The sequence below is a fragment of the Miniopterus natalensis genome, chromosome 21 (genome assembly GCF_054644295.1).
Source record: "Miniopterus natalensis isolate mMinNat1 chromosome 21, mMinNat1.hap1, whole genome shotgun sequence".
Taxonomy (NCBI): domain Eukaryota; kingdom Metazoa; phylum Chordata; class Mammalia; order Chiroptera; family Miniopteridae; genus Miniopterus; species Miniopterus natalensis.
In genome coordinates, this window is record NC_142101.1 from 14212052 (window position 1) to 14233943 (window position 21892).

General features: G+C 47.5%; 1 protein-coding gene across 2 annotated transcripts in view; it reads left to right on the forward strand.

Annotated features, from left to right (window-relative positions):
- Positions 1 to 20824, forward strand: part of DUSP10 (dual specificity phosphatase 10) — a 32608-nt gene extending 11784 nt beyond the window's left edge. For both annotated transcript variants that reach the window (XM_087829002.1, XM_087829003.1), the window contains exons 3-4: positions 16391 to 16741; positions 19597 to 20824. In XM_087829002.1, the coding sequence (XP_087685128.1) occupies positions 16391 to 16741; positions 19597 to 19862 (617 nt within the window). In that variant the 3' untranslated portion in view covers positions 19863 to 20824. The remainder of the gene's footprint in view (positions 1 to 16390; positions 16742 to 19596) is intronic.
- The last annotated feature ends 1068 nt before the right edge of the window (positions 20825 to 21892 follow it).

Genomic DNA, 21892 nt, shown 5'->3' on the forward strand with positions numbered 1-21892 from the left:
GTGATACCCACGTGAGCACTGAGAACACTGGGAGAGGGAGGGAAGGAGGGAGGGCAGGGGAGCGAGAGAGCAGGACCGTGAGCGCAGAGGGTGGTCTCCTGAGAGCGTCTTCCTGCTCCTGGACTCAAGTCCCAGGTTCTGGGGTTCAAGACTGTAAGTTCTTGTCATTCTTTGTCACAGTGTCTGCTTCTCCCTTAAACTAATGAGACTAGATACAGACTTGTAAGAGGACCCTCCCTGAAGCCATAGGGGACATTTCTTGGGTCTTGCATTTCTAGTCTTATTAAAATAGCACATTTTGATGATAAGAATTTGTAAGGATGATTCTCACGCAGTGATATTTTAATCTGGCAGAATACCAGGTAATCACATATAATTTCTGGGGTCTGACCAGCTATCCTACTGAAGTTAGAAAACTGTTGTTTCCATACAGCTAGTGAACGCTTTCTATGCGACAGGCACAGGGCTGTCATCTATGTGTGTTTTTCAGTTCTCAGCTCAGCTCCTCGAGACAGGTTTCAAATCCCCAGTTTCACAGATGTGAATCTGAGGCACAGATTCAGTACTTGCCCCATGTTACCAACCAGCGAATGAGAAACGAGAATTGAAACCTGTTTCTTCTCATGTCAAAGCTCAAGTCCTTTCCAGGCTGGCCGCGCGCTCGTTCACAAGTGAGTCACAGACCCCCTCCCTGATGGCTGCTTTCCCTGCGCCTTCCCCCGAGGTGCCCCGGGTTATAATACTTTCTCCTGCCCCCCTTTCTGGTATCTGCTCACCTGCAAATCAGTGCTAAGAAGAGTGGCCCACTGCACGTCCTCAGAGCAGGGGTGGCTTCCTGGTGACCTCACCCTGACTTGTGTCCCAGCTTTTGGGACCTTCAGATTTGGGTCATGGCAGAGACAGTAAAGGATTAACAAATCGATTAAAGAAATGTTTGGAAACTGCAATAATGATCTCCAACACTCATGAAATGCTTATCCTGAACCAGACTCTGTGCTCGGAGCAGTTTATCTCCTGTTTACGTATGAGGGACTGAGGCTCAGACAGGTGCAGGCACTCGTCCAAGGTCTCTCAGCTGGTGCGTTTTCAGTGAGGAGGAGCTTAGAATGCATCCCCCAGTAGCTTGTGGATATGAGGGCGATGCTTCCTCTTTTCTGCACTATTAATATTCTCGCTCACTTTCCAGAATGGGAAGTAGATGAGTGAAAGACAGATTCGAAGTTAGATGTAATGAGTAAGGAGTATGTGATGAGTGTGTATGGCTACATCCCAAGGACTCTAAATTGCTAAAGGTATTTGGTTGCTTAGGTTTTATATTCATTATCCATCCTATTAGTGTGGATAATAATATTAACTATAGGTTTTCCCCCCTCAAGTGTGTGAAGGAAGACTCTGGTCAGGTTCTCGTTACCCTTGGGGCAAGTTAATTCTCTGAGATAAGTGGGTGGGATCTCATCAAACTCTATTTACTGCTGTTTTCTTCTGCATCTCTCTCCATCCTCCTCCTGCTCTGTAGTCTAAGCCCAGCACAGCTCAGGTCATCTGGGAGGGTGGGGGGCAGCCCCTGGAGAAAGAGTGGGCACCCTCGAGGGCTAGCAGCAGGGCCCCTGGGGAGCCTGTGCTGGGAGCTGCTTCGTTCAGACGGATTGTTCAGCATTAGTCTCACCTGTCCCACTTTACAGACGTGGAAACTGATGACTCACCCCGAGCATATAAGTAGCCGGTGGCAGAACTGGCACAGGATCCCTGTTTCCTAACTCTCAGTTCAGTCATTTTTAAAAAACCCCAGCGGGAGTGTAATCCTTTGGTTTGTATCTGAGTTGTTATTAAATAAGCAATTCTCGTGGGTCCACGTGTTTGGCCAGGTCACTCCATGTTTGCCTTTCCTTTCCCTTCGTAATGAGCTTATTAAGTGAGTGACTTCTCAGTGAATCAGTGGCTGTTTTGCATTTGCACTCAGCCTTCCCATGAGGAGTTTATACCTTTTCTAGCAGAGGGAGTATAGTAGGGAGGCTAACGGCCCAGATTCCAGAGCCAGACTGCTGAGTTTGAATTCCGACTGTGCCACTGTTAGAGCACGAACTTGAGCCAATTAATTTTGGTGTGTCTCAGTTTTCTTATCCATAAAATGGGGAGGGTAGTGACACTTTTCTCATGGGATTGATGGAGGATTAAATTAGATAATATGTGTACAAGCGCTTTGAACAATGCCAGACACATAATAGCTAACCTTTATTAAAAATTTACCATAATTATAATGTCAAATATCTACAATAATGTTTTATCAGTATCTACTTATGTCCAAGAGATATCTGGGTGGTATAATTCGGTAAAATGAATTGACATCGCCATTGGTACGATATAAGTAGGAGCTCTTCGATACTTGGTAGATTGTTTTGTTTATGGGTTTGGAAAAACCCAGTGTTTCTAGGGGTGGTGAACAGATAACTGCATCAGTACTTTTTCTGAATCAGTGCCATACTGGAAAATTATGTACTCTTTCTGTGTAAGGAAATCTTGTAAAAATCAAGCCTTAGCAAAGACTCAATCATATACCCATTGTTGGAATATTAAGAAAGTTTTAGAAAGAAAAAACCAGAAGGTACATAAATCCCCCTCACTGGCATAGTTTCATTTTTACAGGTCCTCTTCATTCTTTCCCCATATATGTGCACATTCTGCAGAGTTTCTCATGTAGCAAGTGAAATTCATTTTCACTTTACATGGCCTGTACTTTTGCTTCCAGTATAGTCGTCTTTTGGTGTCATAACATGTCTCCTTTTATGGAGGAAACACATTTTACTCAACTAAGTTGCCTCTGAATGAAGTTCAGGTGACTTCGAAATTTTTGACAGTATAAGAGAAACCGCTGGAGGAAGTCCCTTATTTAGCATCTTCTCCATCTCCCACTGAGGAGTGGGACCTCAGGCCAGCCTCATTATTCCCCGCTCTGATTTCCTCTACTTTTTATTTCTGCTTCACAATGCGAGAGCCAACCACCTATCCAAGTGATTGGTTTTAAGAGAAGTGTCGCTCCTTGACCACAGGCTTTGCACGTGGACCCCACGAGGAGAGTGCTGCCCACCTTGGCTTCTCCTTTGGTGGGCAGAGCGAGGAAGCGCGGAGGCTCCGCTCAGCACCATTGAAACCAGAAGCTCCCGTGAGAGCGCCTGGTGCGCAGGCCACCACCGCCTCGTGTTGTGAGTGTGAGTTGCTCCCAGTTGCTCTGCGGAGAAGGCCGTGAGAGGGACGCCGTTCCGCGCAGCAGGAGGGCTGAGCCTGCGAGATGCTGTGTGATTTGTGTCTTCCACCCTCCCCCTTTTAAACCCTGGGGCTTTAGGACGGTGCTGAAGTCTTCTGAGAGCTTAAGCAAATGCAGCCAAAAAAGTGTATCAGAATGGAAGACAATTCCCATTAGTTCTTTTTGCTAAATTGAGGTAAAATGCCCTTTAAATAGGTGCTAATTCTCCAACAGATAATTAGCTTGTCTTTCTTGATAAAGTGTGTGAATTGGGTTGAATTCATTATCACGAATCTTACATATTATATAAAATGCACCCGCCTGCCTTTACTAGGTGGACCTCTTCTTGCCTACCCTGAGCGTGGCTGGGAAGCCACCCCAGTCCAGTGAGGATGAATGAGCTGAATGAATGTGAGGGTGGTGGGCAGCTCTCTCTTGCAGAAGTTGGGAGAAGCTGAACCTGGGACACACCCTTCAAAGAGACCGAGCTTTCATATTAATACCTGCATCATTTTTAGAAAACTTTGAGAATTCTTTGAGGACTGAGAATCAGATGCTGCAGAGCTGCCTAAATAATTACCTTGAGATCAATTTCCTACTAGTGACTTGACATTTTTCCGCATTTACGATGCAAAGCTTCTTCCAGGGAGTGAAGAGTAGGGTCATGGGCTTGGTACGCATACCTGGTGGCTGGGCAGTGACTCCGGGTGGTGGCCCCAGAAGGCCAGGAGGGGCTGCTTAGGGACTCAGTGAGCCCACGCTCCTCCGTGGACTTTTTCTTGCTCCCCACTCCCCAGCCACTTAGAGCTCCTTGAGCTTCCCACCTGGCTGCATGGTGCTTTACGGGGAGAGCTGGCGCTCAACTTGCTCGTCTCTTGAACCCCATGTCCAGGGTGACAGTGGCCAGTTACAGTCTAGACTTGTACAGTGACTCGGTCTTCCAGCCTCTGCTTTTGACTATTAGGCTCAGCCTGAGACAGGGGAGCCTCGGACACCGTCGCGCCCAGTGCCCTCGAGCCTGCAAGCCTTGGGGCCCCCTGTCCTAGACAGCGCCACAAACTTTTGAAGTATGTGTCCTATTGCACACACTTTGATTTGAACACTGTGTTCAAATCAATTGTTGTCTTTTCTTGAGGAACTCTTGTTTGGATTTTTAAACCATGATCCCACGTGTTTTCTCTTTCTTTCTTGGTTTGGTTGCCCCTTTCCTGCTTAAATAGACACGTCTTGCCTGTGGTCGTGCTAACCCTAATCCTTCTGCTCATGCTCAGTCCCGGTCCTTGTCTGGCAAAGGCCTTTTGGGTCACCACCTCCTAGAAAGTGGACTTCACAAGAGCATCTTGGGGCCACCTGGAAGGCACATTTCTAAGGAGAGACAAACTTAAACTGAGTTCCCTGACAACGCTTAGGCTGACTGCTTCCACTCAAGCCTCTTGTATTCTCATGGCTGCTTTCCATCCATGCCCACCGTTCATCACTTATACAGAGTGTCCAAGGGGAGACATGGAAGTGGCAGGAAGGGTTAAAGGTCACCAGGTGTGAACTGTCATGCATCCAAGCCCTCCCTGGGCATCCTATTTGTCACACTGGAACTCCTGCAGGTGCCCCTTCTTCATGAGGCTTGTCAGCCTCCATCCCACCCAGGTGGGGTGATGGGAGCTCCATGTCCTCATGCTGAATTCACCTGGTTGGCCCTGTACCCGCCTTGCATGAGTCACAGCTGATGGCATCATTTCAGGTTGATCTTCAGTGTTTCTTTTTGCTAAGTTTTCCCTAATGTTTCTTCATCCCTCTTTCTATTTTCTCACTAGATTTCTCTTCAGGGAATATATACTGTTTTATTTTTTTAATCGCCCAAGTCCCTAGCATTATGCTGAACAGCACATAATAGGTGCTTTACAACTAACTGGCCTTTCTTGCCTCATTTAATCTAGAAGTATTTAATGAGCAGCTACTATACAAATCATGTACAACTGGTCCTCAAATATGGTGGTTTTGTTCAACATCCTTCTGTTATGCATTGATGAGATGCCGTAGGAACAGATCTCTTTGTTTATATCAATTAGACTGATAAAATTGGTTTTATGATATGTTCTTTTGCTTAAAGAACCTATCAACGATGTTAAGTGAGGACTCACTGTATTGTTCTAGGTGCTAACCAGTGAATACTTTCAGTTTCTATTAATAGCTACCAGTATTAGCTCATTAAGTTGACACAATAACTATTGTTGCTGGTTGGTACTATTATTAGCCCCATTTTGCAAATGAGCAAACTAGGGTACAAAAAAGGCTAAGCAGCTTGCCAAGATTGTACTGCTGTAGTGTGGAGGCGGCCTGAACCCCACTGCAGGGAACTATTATACTCAATTTCCTCTGAGACAAACAACAGCTGAGTGTTCTTGGGGGCCCATATTTTAATAATAACAACAATAAACTAGTGAAGGAATAAACAAGTAATTTCAGAGAGTGATGAGTGCTTTGAAGATTATAAAGCTTTGAAACTTCATGATATAATGAAAGAGAGCTGTGGGAAGGCAGCTGGAAACTGAGTGTTAGGGAGGAGCTTTATGAGGAAGCCACACTTGATCTAAGGTCTGAATCACCCACGTGAGGAATAAGGGGAAGGGAGTTCCAGGGAGAGGGAATAGCAAGTACAAAGTCCCTGCGGTGAGAAGCAGATCACCCAGGCCTCACACACCCTAGAACAGCTGGGCTCGTTCTTGCTGTTGTTTATCAACATCAGGTTGGTCAAAGCTGTGTTGAAATTGTAAAGTGCTAGAATTGGGAGAGACTTACAGATTATTTCAACTCCACATTTTAGAGAAGTGCCAACGGAGGTCACAGAGCTAGAACCCAATGTCACTTCAGTGCAGAAAGAGGGCTGCATTCTGAGTCCTTGCGGCCAGGACTTCTGTCACCCTGAGCAGTGTTAGGCATGGCTTCAAGGAGATGTGGCTGAGAAGGCCAACGGTGTCAGATGTGAGGTGCATCCCAGGTCATTTCTCCATGCTACATGTCCCAGGTTGAACTGACTGTTACTTGGCTGGCCCTCCACCTAGCTCAAGTCCACGTTGACAATATAGAATCCCGTCTTACCTCCTCGGAGATGTACTAGCCTTTGGGTTATTTTCCCCTTAAACTCAGAAGGTGGTCTACTAGGTGGGGATATGCTAGCTTCTGACCTAATGCAACCTTGTGTTATCTCTCAGTGCACGGAGGCCTTACCTGGCTTCAGGCTGAGCTCTTGGGGTGGCTTGACTGTTGGGCATGGCTGGCTAGGTGAATCCTTGTCTGAGGAGAGCTCATGCCTACTCTTTCTGTCAACTGATCGGTAGTGTTTGGGCTTGCTTAGTACTCTTGCTAAATATAGAATTCAACTCAGTGTCTTAAGGAAGTCGTTCCTGTGTGTTTTGTGAACTGAAAACACTGGTTCAGTAAAAACAGCTCAAATTTTGAAGTTGACACTTGACCCCTTCCCCTTCCACTTTCTGAATTCCCTAAGCCACAGCCCTTTGATCTACAGGTCAGATTAAAACACATCACTGTGAAAGCTGTTGTTTTGGACATGGGGGTTTCATTCAGAGCAAGCAGGGAGATGCACAGAGCATTGTTGGCGATACGCTTCTGTACATAACTGAGCGATGGAACTACCGGGCTTCCCTATGTAGCCGTCCTTTTCTTCCTGCCTTTCCTCCCCTCTTCTTGTCATGGATGTTTCTAGATGACCTTTTGTGAATGTAATTTCCACTGGGAATGTTTCACAGTAGAAATATGCTCTCCCTCGAGGCTTGCTCTTGATATTTCCAGAGATTTATTTAATTGGACCCTACTTAAATCCCATTGGGAAACATACTTTTGCTGTGAAGCTGTGATGTGTTTAATTTGGGGTCTAAGATAAATATTGGTCCTCAGGGGAGGTGGATGGTTAAGCAACAGTTTTCCTTTTGTACAGTGGGCCTGTTTAATGAATAGCTTTTCTGGGCTTTCCTCTGTTTGTTTGTTTAGCAATGCTTCATTATTTAAACTCCTGCACTGAGAAAAAGCAAAGAATGTTTCCCCCTCTTCAGAGAATTAAACAATGATGGAGAGTGGTTGAGCTCTTGGGGAAATACAGCTTTGTGTTTTATAGCACTCTCCTTCTGTTAACATTCTTCCTTCCGCGCCGCCTTTCAGTGGGATCTCATGGATTTTTCCTCCCTTCCCTTAATCCATCTTGATGGATTAACCAGCATTGAGCTTTTTAGTGAACAGAGAAGGTGTAGAGTAGCCTCCCAAATGCACACAAAGCCTCCAGCTAGAAGATTCTTTGGCCCAGAGCGATGCTGCGGGGAGGGCATGGGCCAGCGCTGATTCACATGGAGGGTGTAACTCATGAGGAGGCAAGTGTCACTGGGAAAGGAGTGGGCTTCTCTGCTTGAGGCTGGCTCGTAGGACTAAGGATCTGTGAGGCTCCATGGGCTTGTGTCTTACGGGCATGTGGGTCCTTTAGACGGCATCCTCACCTTGACCTTGGATCATTCCTGCCTTGATGTTAAGATATGGTACCAACTTGGGTTGTCTCCCATGGGACAGGTTCTCAGGCAGTCCACAGGTTTTGATGTGTTTCTTTGAAAGTAAGAATTATAATTTCTGTTTTTAAAAGGAAGCTATACTGAGAATCAGAATTTAAAGTGATACTGTGTTAGTTGGCTTGGGCTGCCATAACAACATAACAGACCGAGTGCCTTAAACAACAGAAGCTTATTTCTCATGGTTCTGGAGGCTAGAAGTCCAGGATCAGGGTGTCAACATGGTTAGGTTCTGATGAGGTCTCTCTTCCTGGCTTGCAGATGGCCGCCTTCCCACTCTGTCCTCAGGTAGTAGAGAGAGAGAGACACCAAGCTTTCTGGTGTCTTATTGTAAGAGCACTAACCTCATTGTAAGGGCCCCACCCTCATGACCTCCTCTCTCAAAGCCCCATTTCCAAATACCATCACGTTGGGGTTAGGGCTTCAGCATACGAAGAGGGGGCTGTGCATAATTGTGTCCACACCTGGTATAAAAACGCAGTCAGGGAAAGAAAGTAGACGAATTTGCCCACATTTCAGAGTATAGGTATATTGCACCGTCTGGTAAATTAACACCTTTTTTCCTCTCTGCCTCTCGCCACTGTCCTCTCAAACAGGTACTGATCACCTTTTACGGACTTCTGAACATTCAGGGCCTCCCACTGAATTTAGAGTAAAGTCCCAACTGCATAATGCACCTAAGAGGCCTTGTGCAGACTTCCGTGGCCTCCTCTGGTCACTGTCACCCCTGCCCACTCATTGTGCCTCACCACATTAGGCCCCTTTGCATTACCCCAGGCCTTTGCCAGTGTGGTTCTCTAGGCCTTAACTGCTCTCCTGCGCTCCCTCCATCCCACCCTTCCCCAAAACCAGTCAGTCCCTTCCCAGCCCTCGAAAGGCCTCCTGAACCCAGATCTAACTAGTTCCCTCCCATAGCACCCAGGAACTGGAGGGCACCTCAAGGTAATTATTACCTTTCTATTTGTAGGTTTATATGTTTATCATCCATCTTCTCCCATTGGACTCTGACCAGTGGGGAGGGCGTGATGGGGGAAAGGGAGGGAAGGGACATCTTCAGCATGTCACGTAAGCCCCAAAATGTTTGGGAGGCCTTGCTCTTAGAGAAAAGAGATTTTAAAAGGAAAAATATGTTACTGTAACTGGTGTGTGTATTAAGAAAACCCAGAGGTTTGAGCCGAGTGTTTAGAGTGAGCTGCTGTCCCTGGGGCTGGTAGGTCGTGCTCACATAGGTAGTTTCCACACGGAGGCATAAAGTGGAAGGAAACCTGAACTTGGGAGTTTTCAGGAGCACGGGCTTGAACTTGGCTGTCCGTCAGCCCCCTTCCCTCCTCGTGCCAGCCTGTATTTTGATAGGCATGCTTCTGAGCGGAAAGCCATTCATTTGATGAATCCCAAAGTCCTGTCTGAATATCAAACACTTTTCTTTCATTGGCATTTTTGTTAGAGTGGAGCTCAGTGGAGAGGCAGATGAACTCCCAGTGACAATGACACCTACAGGCTGGCATTTCAACAGGGACCGGGGGTGAAGGGGACAACTGGACCCACCAGAAAGTCTGCTCTGGGCCAGTTCTGGTGAGGCCAGAGATGGAAAGCTTCTCCCTGCCCCCAGGCACAGGGAGTGACTGGGAGAAGTCAAGGACTCCCACCCCCTGCCTTCTAGGTCTTACTGAAACCTTTCTGAGACTGAACAGGGAGGGTGGGTGTAAAGATGGGGCTCAGTTTACATCCTGTGTTTGGGGGAGGGGATGGGGGCTTGACCACTCTTCCCAAACCACCTTCGACCCTTTAAAAATAGGTTTAAAAGATATTTGGTGGATTCGTTGGAAGTTCAAGCATCAGATGTATTCTCGGTAGAATTCCCCGAATCTTACTTTCTCCCTTGTACTTCTGAAGGGTTCAGATAGGAGGGAGGGAGGAAGAGAAGAAGGACACAAGCTGGCCCTGGTGAGGAGGGGACAGAAGGGGCCCTTCCCTAAAGTCACAGTGACTTCTGCACGACCTGGGGGAGTCCTGGCTGTGGGAACTCTGAGATTCTCCCGTTTGAGTCCTGCTCACAGACGAGTCATCTGTCCATGAAAATCACACAAAGCTGTTTGATTGTTGCCTTTGTGGAAAATTACACGACTGTCATCAGCTGTTGCTTCTGGCAGTGCTTTCTGTTCTAATGTAAATAAATGAGGTAACAGATTTAAAGAAACAGGCTGTATTTACATACTTGTGGAGGAGCCTCTCAGACAATCTGCCCGTGTTAGTCAAATACACACAAATTAAACTCGCTGTGTCCTAAACACTGGTTACTCATTAGAGCTCTAAGGTAGGAAGGGGCGTGAGGTGCACCCCCTTCATGGGGTTACAACAAGAAGCTCCTTTTTTGGAGCTACTTCAGCAGGCTGGAATTCAACCCCCAGCCCTTTTCTGCACCAATTCCGTAGTGGGGCTCTCGTGTGCCAGTTCCTCCTGCACTGTGGAGTCCAAACTGGGCCCCAGAACACTGAATGTGACCTTCTCGAGAGCAACGCTGCAGGTGGGGTGCCCCGGGGCCACCTCTTTGGCATCCTTTCCCTTGCTTGGGGCTGGCTCTGGCAGATGGTCTCCTTTTCCTCAGTTCTCTGAACCAACTGTACCGTCCTTCAAGGTCTCAGCTGTAACAAACCTACTTTGACCAGGAGTCCAGAGTAATCCTCCCTCATCTGACCACCTGGAGCTCTTGTTTTCTTTGCCTCTCCATTGACCATATTATCAAATAGCCACAGGGTTTGATCGCCTTCTTAAAGACACCGGAATGGTGTTTAATGCCCGATCTCACTGAATCAACACAGCAGACTGAACAGTCCTATGGCAGGTCCTCAAATAAATATTGTCCTTTAGTTCAAGTCATTTCATTATAACTTTGATGAGCTGCCCTGGGAACCTAACTCTTGTTTATGTCATTTAGCCTTGTGTAAAACTGCTTTCGTTAGAAGTGATTTGCTTGAAGTCTCAGAACACGTTTATGATGTTAAGTGACTACTTGCTGTATCCCCGTTTTGTAGTTAAGGAGACCTAGTTTAGAAAGACCCGATCACTCACAAAGCCACACAGTTGGCACGTGGCAGAGCCATTGTTCTAAATTCAAGGTGGAATTCTTTCCCTGATGCCTTATGTTTCATAGACTGCCTTCTAAAGTTGCTTTTAAAATATATCTGTAAGTAGCTTGTATCTCCTACTACAGAGAGATCAGATAGTAAAACGCCCATGAGGCGAGGAGCTAACATACGTATAGAGGAATCTTCCTGGAACACCTAACAGTATTTGCCCAAATAATCAACATGTGCTCAGTTGGATTCAAGATAGTGGGTTTTTGTGTTTTTTCAAAGGTTTAAGCATTATGTTACCTCCTTATTTATATCTTTTCACATATTGGCCATTTTACCTGTAAGCAGTCAAATGACACAATCATAGGCTGCTCCTCTCTGACTTGGTCCCACCATCAAAACTGCTTACCTCACAGCCCCCTAAGTTTCTCTCTTCTGTGGGTGACAATAAATGTTTCTTAATCCTTTTGTTTCTTACCTGACATCTAGTGCCACAGCGCTGTCACTGGACCTAGTCTCTTTTTTCAATATAGCCTCTCTTTGCTTTCCTTGGGAAGGAAATACACTGTCCCTGGGGACAGGATCATAAAACAAGTTAGGTGACACCACTGGGTCATGAACTTGAAATCATTCCTTCTGTGAAACACCCCATCCTGTCCATGGACTATAGAGACAAAAGCAGAAGGACTCTTTGTGGATCTAGCTGGCATCCCAAATATTTCTCCCATTAAAGTGGATGGTTTTCTGCTCTGAAAAGTACCAAGTGACTGTGACTCTCTGAGTCTCAGCTCTGGAAGCGTGGCATCAGCTTCAACTTACCCGAGCTTTGTTTCCTCCACAGGATCCTTGTGCAAACAGAATCTTGACTGTCAGCTTTGATGTACTCGTTTCCATTGAGGGCCCCCAAAATAGTAGCCATTAGGGTTCCATTTTATACCAATATTGTCCCCATTTACAGTGATAATATCTGACTCATGCAGCATTTTATCCATATTAAGAGCCCTATGGAATTGGATGCTGCTGCTGCCTGCATATTGCAGAGGTGCAGATGTTAAATAACTTGTCCAAGGCAACACAGCTCGTTCGTGGTGGGAGCCAGGATTCTGCACTCAAGCAGCCTGGCTCCAGAGCCTGTGTTCTTGGCTGCTCTCACCCAAGTACCATTTTACTTTATCAGACTAGTCACCCAGCAAGAAAAACAGCAACAAAAGGGGTGATCAGTATGCTTGCAGCAAGCTTCTAGAAGACCTTCGCTTTAGTCCCCTCCACGTCTTTGGGTGTTAATCCCATCTGCTGCCCTTCAGTGAGAGTTTTCCTTGAGTTTCTGGGAAGGGCTCACTTCCTAGCTTAGCGTGCAACCAAACCACTTGTGTGCGAAGCGCTGTCCGGCTTTCGAATATGGAAATCTCTCGCGAATTCTGCATGTGGATGTGGTTTCTTTCATTTGCCACCCACAGCACTGCTTCTGAATCACATCACACAGGCTCTTCTGTTTCCAGGAGCGCAGCAGCCAAAACAGCAACACGAGCCAAAAAGCATCGGCAGAGAGAGGCCGCCCACCCCAGCGTGGCTCCGTGGCTCCGTGGCACCTAGCTGACCTTCTGGCTGGAGAAACGGGCCTGCTGTAGGTCTCCGGGTTTCTCTGCAGGGGTGCTGGGTACTCTTCGTTGCCATTCAGCACCCACGTGCTGCCCAGGTTTTGGCAGAGAACCTAGTTCGGAGATAAGGGTTGGAAATGCGTCGCCCTAGGATTGTCGCTCAGGCCTGGAAACTATTTGCGCTGATAACTACAAGCAGTTGTGTGTCTAAGATCACTCAGCCTGGCGGGGACTGGGATGGGAGCACAGGGGAGGGGACGGAGCAGTGCCATTTAAGACACTCAGTCTTATATGAGTGTCTAACCACTATGGTGTAACGTGAAACTAATACCAAATAACAGTGAACGAAAAGAGTAATGGGAAAATTTAAAAAGGTTAAAAAATTCATTAAAACACTGCATCCGCCAGTGGAAAAACCTGGAATCCAAAGACGTGCAGCCTTGCTGGGGAAGCTTTGACACGCAAGATCAAGTTCGATATATTGGTTTAGGAAGGAGAGCGAGCTGCTGCTCTCCTTATGAGCGGATTGCTTACACGGTGCAACTGCTCAGACACTTCGGCTCCTACTTCCTTTGAAATAAAATCAGAGGGAAAGCTCTAGGTGCTGGCTTACTTCTCACACAGCGTCAGCGCTGTTCCCTACAGACCTTGCTGGGCGCCCCAGGGACAGTGCTTTCCCGGCTCTGCGCCGAGGGCACCAGTGACCCTTCCTGCCCGAGCTGATCAGCAGCCGAGCCCTCGAATGGGAGGCTGTTTCTTCACACCCTTTGCTTAGAATTTTCTCCAACAAGTGTGTTTGAATTGCACCGTTTCCTTTTCTGTCCGCTCCAAATGCTCTCCGCGCCGGATTCCCACATGGCTGAAGCCGCCGACATACCCAGAGTTTTGTGCGTGGGCACCCCCCGCGATTGGGATCTTTCTGAGTCGGCCGGTCTCACATCCCCTCTCCCCCCATGGTTTCCCCCCATTAGGCAAATGGGCGGCCCAGCCACCTGTTAGCTATTACATCACCGCCTCCCCAGAACACAGTTGCACCAAAGGCCTTAAACAAAGTCCTTCTTCTTGTATTGTTTGCACTCAAAGAGCTGATATCATGCCAACTGATGTCATTGTATGTCTTTGTGTAACTGCTATGGCAACTGGGCAGGTGGGGAGCCTCCAGCTGATGTCATTGGGAAAGGAGGTGTAGAGACAGAATTTTAAAAAGCTCTAGGCTGCTTTTTTCTGTGCGGGGGGTTTTCTGGCGGGCACTTTTTTTTTTTTTTAACTAGCTGCTTTTAAGACAAATTACAGCTCGTGTGCCCTAAATAAGAACAGAGAGGTTATTTTTTTCCCTTCCTCCCCCTACCCTCTTAGAAACTTCTTTTGAGTTCATTTTGTTGTTGTTTCCTCTCATCATATATGGAAAAGTGTAACAACTGCCTTGTTCTTTGGGAAAAAAAGTGAATTAGGTTCCCATCACAGAATCTGTGCAGAGCTGTTTACTTGGACTTTATAGAGGCCAAGCTGAGCAGATTTTCAAATAACTCTTTATCTGTTGTATAGAGCTTGTGAGGGGGGCAGTGGGTAATTTCAGTTTCAGTGTTTTTTCACTAGTGAAGTTTTTCAGGCTTTCCATTTTTTGTTTACTTTAAAAATGATCTCTTTGAGCCCAGATGAACTTTTTTATTTACCATGATTTCATAGCAAAATAAACTAATAATATGTAAGGGCAGAGTTTAATTCTAGAAATCAACTGAAGTGAATTTATAGCTCTTGTTTTCCTTTTCAAAAAGAAGAGGTGGGTTTTGACACTTAGACATGAGCGAAGTGATTCTAATATTACCACTTAGAATATTCTCAGGGTCATTGCAGGACCTTAAAATATGCCCTCCCTGGTTGACATGGCCAGATCCACGTGCGTTGGCCGTAAACAGCCCTGACACTTGGTCTAGGTTACAGGCTAGAGCTTCCTGCAGCCGTTGCTAAAGATGAGACTTGAAGGACACACATTCAGCTCAGAAACTGGTGGCCAGCTAGACTTCCTGTCCTTGTTTCGACACAGCCACATCCTGTTCGCCCTTTTGTTTCCTGCCTCACCTCCTGAAACCACTGAGGCCGATGTAAAGCATCTACCTAGGGGGGTGAATGTTGTGTTTTGGTAGCTGTCAGCTTACGGGAGATCTCCAGCATGCTCCGCTTTTCGAAGGGAAGGCCAGAGTGTACCTACTTCTGTTTGATTTTAATTAGAGCTAATTTGGTGGTTAATAATGTTTGATCGCATGGCCCTTACTTGTATATTGTATAATCTGACCCTCATAATAATCCTTTGGGCTCATCCACATGTGTGATATATCTAACAAATACTAAAGGAAAAATTTAAGCAAACTATGATCCATAAATTCCCTAACTTAAATCAGTGTTATTTTGTGTATAGTCTTCAGTTTTTGATCCTGTGGATGGTGGATGGTTTTGAATTGGCTTTTTTTCATTCAAAGATACAGAAACAGTATCTTTCCCTCATTTTTTCACAACCTTGAATGGCTAGATGATATTCCATGGGGTCACTATGTCAATTTTCCCCTTAACTTTTTTAAAAATTTGGCCTTTTTTATAAAACAGATAATACTGTATCCAGCTGATTCCCTTAAGATAAATGCTCATCAGCTATGCTCCCCTGGTTGAGGGAGTGGTCTGCATTTAAAAAGTGGGGAAACTGGTAGTTTTCAGCTTTTTCCACTAGACCCGTAACATCCAGGAGGCAGAACCGAGCCTTAAGCTAGCTCGAAGGTGTGTATCCCGGTCTGCTAGAGGCTTCCTGATGGAGAGGCGGGAGCAAGGATCTGGGCTGCTCTCACACTGCCTCCTACTGGAAACCTGCATTGAAAACTGTCAGAGATCTCCATGGAGCGTATCAAAAAAGAGATCATAGGGAAAACTCAGAAACCTCCCCTCTCACCTCCCTGTATTTTGTTTTTTTCCAAGCATTTCGCTGCTGCTTCCACAAGGAGGCAATCACATAAATAATAATAAAAACAGCAAATCCTTGCTGAGTGATGTGTGTGCCAGGCAGCGTGCTGAGTCCTTCCATGTATTCATTCATTCCAGGCTCCCAGTCACACCAAGGGGTAGATGCCATGACCCTCTCGTTACAGGTAGGGGAACTGAGGCACAGAGAAATGAACTTCTGCCCGTGACAGAGCCAGGCGGTGGTGGAACTGGGGTGGGAGCCAAGGTAAACTGGTTCTCCCAAGATCCCTGCTCATGCCCACTGCGCGGTGCTGGGAGCGAAGCTGTCATTCTGGGTGAGGTGAGCTTAGCAAGGGTGCAAGTCACATGCCTGCAGCGCCAGGCTGCTGGCAGAAGTCCTCCGCCCCGAGGTCATCGTGCCTTCCTCAGCTCCCAAGGTGCAAGGTTCTATATAGGCCACTGAGCACATGGCTCTGTGCTCAGATCAAATTAGCTGCTGATGAAATTGCCTGATGCTGCGCCGAGCTCCTTGCAGGGGAACATGCCCCAGTTTGTAGAAAGAGCACATTTCCCAAGTACCGTGTGCAGCGACGTCCTCCGAAGCATGTCCTGAGTCTCCAGATGGACTTATTTTATTTAAAAGATATATATAGCCTGGCTGGTGTGGCTCGGCGGTTGAGCATCGACCTAGGAACCAGGAGGCCCAGGTTCGCTTCCCGGTCAGGGCACAGGCGCGGGTTGCGGGCTCGGTCCCCAGCAGGGGGTGTGCAGGGGGCGCTGGTCCATGACTCTCATCATTGATGTTTCTCTCTCCCCCTCTCTTTCAAGCCAATACAAACATATTTTTTAAATAGTTATATTAAATTAAAAAATTAAAACAAAAAATAGTTATGCACGCACACCCCTTCCCACGGGGACAGCGGCGCTCGGGTCGTCACTGTCGCCGTGTCTGTGTTGCAGGTGGGCTCAGCAGCTTCAAGCAGAACCATGAGAACCTCTGCGACAACTCGCTGCAGCTGCAGGAGGCGCGCGAGGCGGGCGCCCCGAGCGCGCCGCCCGCCCCCGCCACGCCCGACGTGGAGGGCGCCGAGCTGACGCCCATCCTGCCCTTCCTGTTCCTGGGCAACGAGCAGGACGCGCAGGACCTGGAGGCGCTGCGGCGCCTGAACATCGGCTACGTGCTCAACGTGACCACGCACCTGCCGCTCTTCCACTACGAGAAGGGGCTGCTCAGCTACAAGCGCCTGCCCGCCACCGACAGCAACAAGCAGAACCTGCGGCAGTACTTCGAGGAGGCCTTCGAGTTCATCGGTAACTACCGCGCCGCCCCCGCCCCGCCCCCTGGGCTGGGGCAAGGTCAAGGTCGATGGCTGGGTGTTTAAGAAAAAGCCCGGGTGGCCTCCAGGCCCTGCCGCCGGCGCAGCCAGGTCACCCCCGAGCCCCAACCCGCCGAGCGGCCCGGGTCCGCCGGGGCGAATGAGTGTAAGGGCGGGAAGCCCGCGCGGTTGGGGCGCAGTCAGCTAGAAGCCCTCGTCCCTCAAGCTCCCGGTGAAAAAGCGGGCGGGGCGGCAGTGCCGGGTGTCAGAGCACAGTCGCTACGCAGGTCATCGACAGGAGGCGGGACCTGGAAACGGGTGCGCCGGCGGGGCCTCCGGGGCCACCCCGGCGCAGGGACACGCCCGCCCGCGCCTCTGTCACCTGGAGCTCGGGGACGTGTCGGGAGACGGGCTCGGTTTCCTGGGGGGGGGGGGGTTCAGCCCAGACTCACCCAAGTAGGAAAGTCGAGTCGCGTAGCCCGAACAGTCCTAGCCCAGCAGGCTTTCATGGCCAGGAGGCAGCGGAGGCCCGAATCCTAACCCTAACTGTGACCTTTGCCACTTCCACAGCCTCAGACTGTCCTAAGGCTCAAGTGATCGTTTGGGGAGCACCGGGCATCTAGTGGATACTCAGTGATTTTTTTTCCAAGTGACTCTAACCTTAATTACCACAGAGAGGTGACCCTGTCCTTTTCCTAAATACGGCAGCAGCCTGTTACTGGCCTGCGTCCGGGGAGAGATGCACCCATGTCCGGTGGCCCCTCTGTTAGAAAAAGCCTTGGGTTCCACAGCCTCCGGGTCTGGTGGGCTTGCTGTGGCGCTGACATCTCTGGCCACTTGGCCCAGCGGTTTTCCTTACTAATGTGCCTTCAGTGGGGGACCATGGAATATTCAGTCTGGAAGGAAATTCTGAGTGGTCACTGAACTCAGAAAAGCAAAGGGACTTCTCCAAGGTCATGGGAGTTTTAGTGTCAGAGCAGGGACTAGAACTCAGGCCCTTGACCCCCAGGCCAAGGGCTTTTCTACACTAAGCTGGGGCTGTGATTACGATGCTCTGTTAATTCCCGCCTGGTAACGCGTGGATGCAAAGGGACCTTACATTCTTTATTAATACCTGAACCACCCCTTGAGCCCTGGGGAAGAAACATTTGTTGTCATCAAGTAGATGAGGAACTTCCTGGTTGGTACATGTTGTTACGGCCGCAGTTTTTCTGACCTAAGTCCAGTTGAGGGAAGTTAGGAAATTGTTTTCCTGTAGTGAGTAGCACGCAGTCTGCTTCCTCTAAGAGAACAGCCATCAGAGCATCCTTGTAGGGTGTTCAGGCTTACCCGCTTCTAGATGGAAAACAAATTACAGACGGCATTTGTCCTGAACCGCAAATCCGTATCCCAGCCTGCATAGGCCCGATGTCATTTTCATTGTTATGTCATTGGGTAAACAAGTCTTATAATCTTGCTTTAGGAAAACAGAGCAAGTTTAATAAACATAACAGCATTCACTGAGAGTTGAATGTAAACTACAAAGGCCTTGGTTTAGGGTTGAACTGTGCCAGTTTGTTTATTTCTGAGTTAGGAGGCACTGTTCCCATGTCCCCTGAGCCTGGTTAGTTGGTATAATAGAGACAGAGGGATTGAGGCTTGGGGGAGTTAGGTGACTCACACAAGGTCACACACCTGGTGTTACGTGGGATCAGTGGTCAAGCCCAGCGCCTTGTGGCCCATCTTCTTACCAGCACGCCTCCCAGCCTTGGTGTGGCGGTCGACACCCAGTGTGTGCTGAAAAGAAGATACAGAAAAAGGGAGATACTTCCTTGACATACTTTGACTATGACAAGTAAGCCTGCTCTGTAGACTTTTCAGATGAAAATGTGCATGATGATACTTTTCTTGGTAGGTTTAAGTTAAATCACTACTCCGCTTCCCCTGCTGTCCTTCCCTGCTCTTCATCTAACTGGTATCCCCTTAGGGACACTTTCTTGGGGGTGCCTTCTAGTCTAGAAATGCTATGAAAAATTCAGGCGGTGCCGGCAAGCTATTCTCCTGAACTTTTAATATACCCGAAACTTATAATGGACGGCCTTTTCCAGGTGCTCTGGTCTGAGCCATGTCTGAAATTCCTCCATCTTTTGAGTCATTGCCATGTGGGCACATGGATGCAGTGGGGTCAACAAGCAGTTCAGACATAGGTGTCACCTATATCTGGGGACCACAACTCTTTAGCTAACTTTGCAACAGGGCTGACCAGTAAGAAGCTGAACATAGTAACTTTCTAGTTGACTTTTGTTCCTTTAAACGGTGTGAGTTTAGTAAGCCTGAAATTCTCACTTATTCAACGCCAGTTCTTGTACAGAGCTGTTCTGCTGCATAAAGAAAGAACTGGGTTTTCCTCCATCACAGGTAGGAGAGGAACTGTTTTTTCCTCCATCACAGGTAGTTAAAGTTGTTTCTGTAGTGTAGTGGTCATCATGTTTGCCTCACAGGTAGTTAATAACTCTAATTTTGATAAGTCGCACAGTCTGGCAACTGGAATGAGGATCCTTGATCAGAAGGGTCTACTTAGTAGCTCGCTTAACATGGAAATTAGCTGGGTTGTGGGTTAGTCGGCTGCCATCAGCTGTGATATAAACTGTTGCTGTGAATGATTCCTTCACCTGCTCTTCTCTCTAAATGTAGAGACTTAGCTTCTTATTTATGCAAAGGTTTTTAGCCCATTCTGGGGGTTGTGACATAAGCATACACAAGGAGGTAGTAACTGTACTTGGTTAAAGCCATTCAGACTTACCAGTTCTCTGTACAGCTCCCCCTCGCGCCGTGTCCTCGCCTTCACTCTCGCCTTTCTGCCTTTCCCAGAGGAGGCTCACCAGTGTGGCAAGGGGCTACTCATCCACTGCCAGGCCGGGGTGTCCCGCTCCGCCACCATCGTCATCGCTTACTTGATGAAGCACACTCGGATGACCATGACTGATGCTTATAAATTTGTCAAAGGCAAGCGACCAATTATTTCCCCAAACCTCAACTTCATGGGGCAGTTGCTGGAGTTTGAGGAAGACCTGAACAACGGGGTGACACCGCGGATCCTTACACCAAAGCTGATGGGCGTGGAAACGGTTGTGTGACGTCAGTTGACGAAGAGAAGGGCGAACAGTCTGTCTTTGCTTTTATTTTACCTTTTTTTTTTTTTAGATCCGGGGTCAGGTTTGCGAATGGAAACAAACTCGTTTAAAATCTTTATTTTTAACAAGTGTGAGAAGAATTTAACTTTTGATGCCCATTGAGATTTCCTTCCCAGGAACTGCTAAAGCAGGGAGGCTACAGAAGTTTTTTTTTTTTAAGCCAACAACAAACATAATATAACTTGTTTCTTCCCCTTTTCCTTTGAAGCTATTTGTAGAGTTTATGATTATATAGTCTGTGCAGGTTCATAGACCGAATATACTACACTTTATACCAATTTAAAAGAACCAAAAGGAAGGAGAGAGACATTGGATCATGAAGACCTGGGATCTTCCCGGGCCATTCATGTAGAAAACCGAAAACCAACCAAACCGAGCCCTGTCCTGCTCACGGTGCCGGGCACGACCAGGGCGGCTTAAGTGGTCTAAGAACCCTTCACGTTCTTGAAACAGACAGAGGAGACTGTTGATTTTGTGTGTTTCATACTCTGAATTATTCTATTTTTCCCCTTTCTGGGTTTAAGAGATTTTTTTGAACTAGCAAGGAACTGACCATTCTACCATATGCCTTCACTGTGCAATACTTGGGTGTTTTGAGTGTGTGAGCAAGTTAGGGCGGGCAGCCAGATGCTAGGCAAAGAGTGCAAATTTGCCAGCTTGGAGATTAAAAGGAATTAAATGAAACCAATTACTTTTCTTCCCACCTTTTTCTTTTAATTTTTTTTTTGGGGGGGGGGCGGGATTTGATTCTGGTTACAGTGCCATAAACCTTGTTACATATGTATATCAGAATGTAAAAAAAAAAAAGACAAAAATTTATTTAAAAATATTTTTCGCAAAAAAAAAAACCTGGGTGTGTTTGTTGATTGTGTAAAAGTTTATTTTCATTATATAAATGAAACTCATCTTGGGATGTGTCTTGTTTCCTCCCCTTTTCCTCAACTCAGGGTCAAGCATCTCTTACCTCTGGTAAGTGGCCCATGTCACACAACTGGAAATAAATACACGTATTTATGGGGGAGAGAGATGAGGCGGCGAACACGTTCTCTGTTCTCAGGATGATGCTGAGACAGTGAGCAAGGAAGCACAACAGCTCCAGTATGGCCTCCTCTGTTGTCGCAGCTCTGCCATCTCCTTCTGCACATGTACTTCCTCTTAGACAGGGGAAGCTTCGAGTAAAGTCATGTTCAGGAGTGAGGGGCGTCTAGACCAGTGTGGGTGACTTTGCAAAACGATCTCCTTCGTGCCCTTTGCCGTGGAGTGCACATGGACCTGGTGCAGGGCTTGTGAAAGTGAGGGAGGGGCTCTGGAGGGGCCTCCAGGAGCTGCCATTCCCGCTGCAGCCCGAAGTCAAGGTGAGCCACCAGGTCAGTGAGCAGGTGCGCCAGCTGCAGTTGAGCCTGGTGCCCAGCCCGGAGTGTCATGGCTGCTGCTTCACTTGGACCCTCCACATCTCATGCAAATCTCTCGTAAGGCTGACCCTAATCCAGTGTGAGACAGGAAGGGATTCTGCAAAATGTAGTTCCTGATTTAGCTACGTCGATACTGGACCAAAGCGCCCCGGTCCATCCCTGCCAACTTGGCATCCACCTACACCTCTTTGAGCATAACTTCCAAACAGACTAGAAAATGATGCTTTTGCCTAATAAGATCCAACTATTAACTCGACGGTTGAAAACACACCAACACTCCCTCCAAGAGAAGATGCATAGCCCCGTGCGTTACCTTAGCCACTCTTGGGTGGTGGTCATTCCTCTTTTGGTTGAGGTCCACTATCCCTTTCATATCCTGTAATTGAAGTACATGAAATGTGAGGATAATTATAGACTGAAGTGTGTTTGCCCAAAAAGTATTTTTGCAATTTTGTACCCCACACCTTGTCAATGTGATCCTATTTGGAAACGGGAGTTTTGCAAATGTAATGAAGTTTTAAAGAAGTCATATTGGACTTGGATGGGCCCTTATCCAGTTAC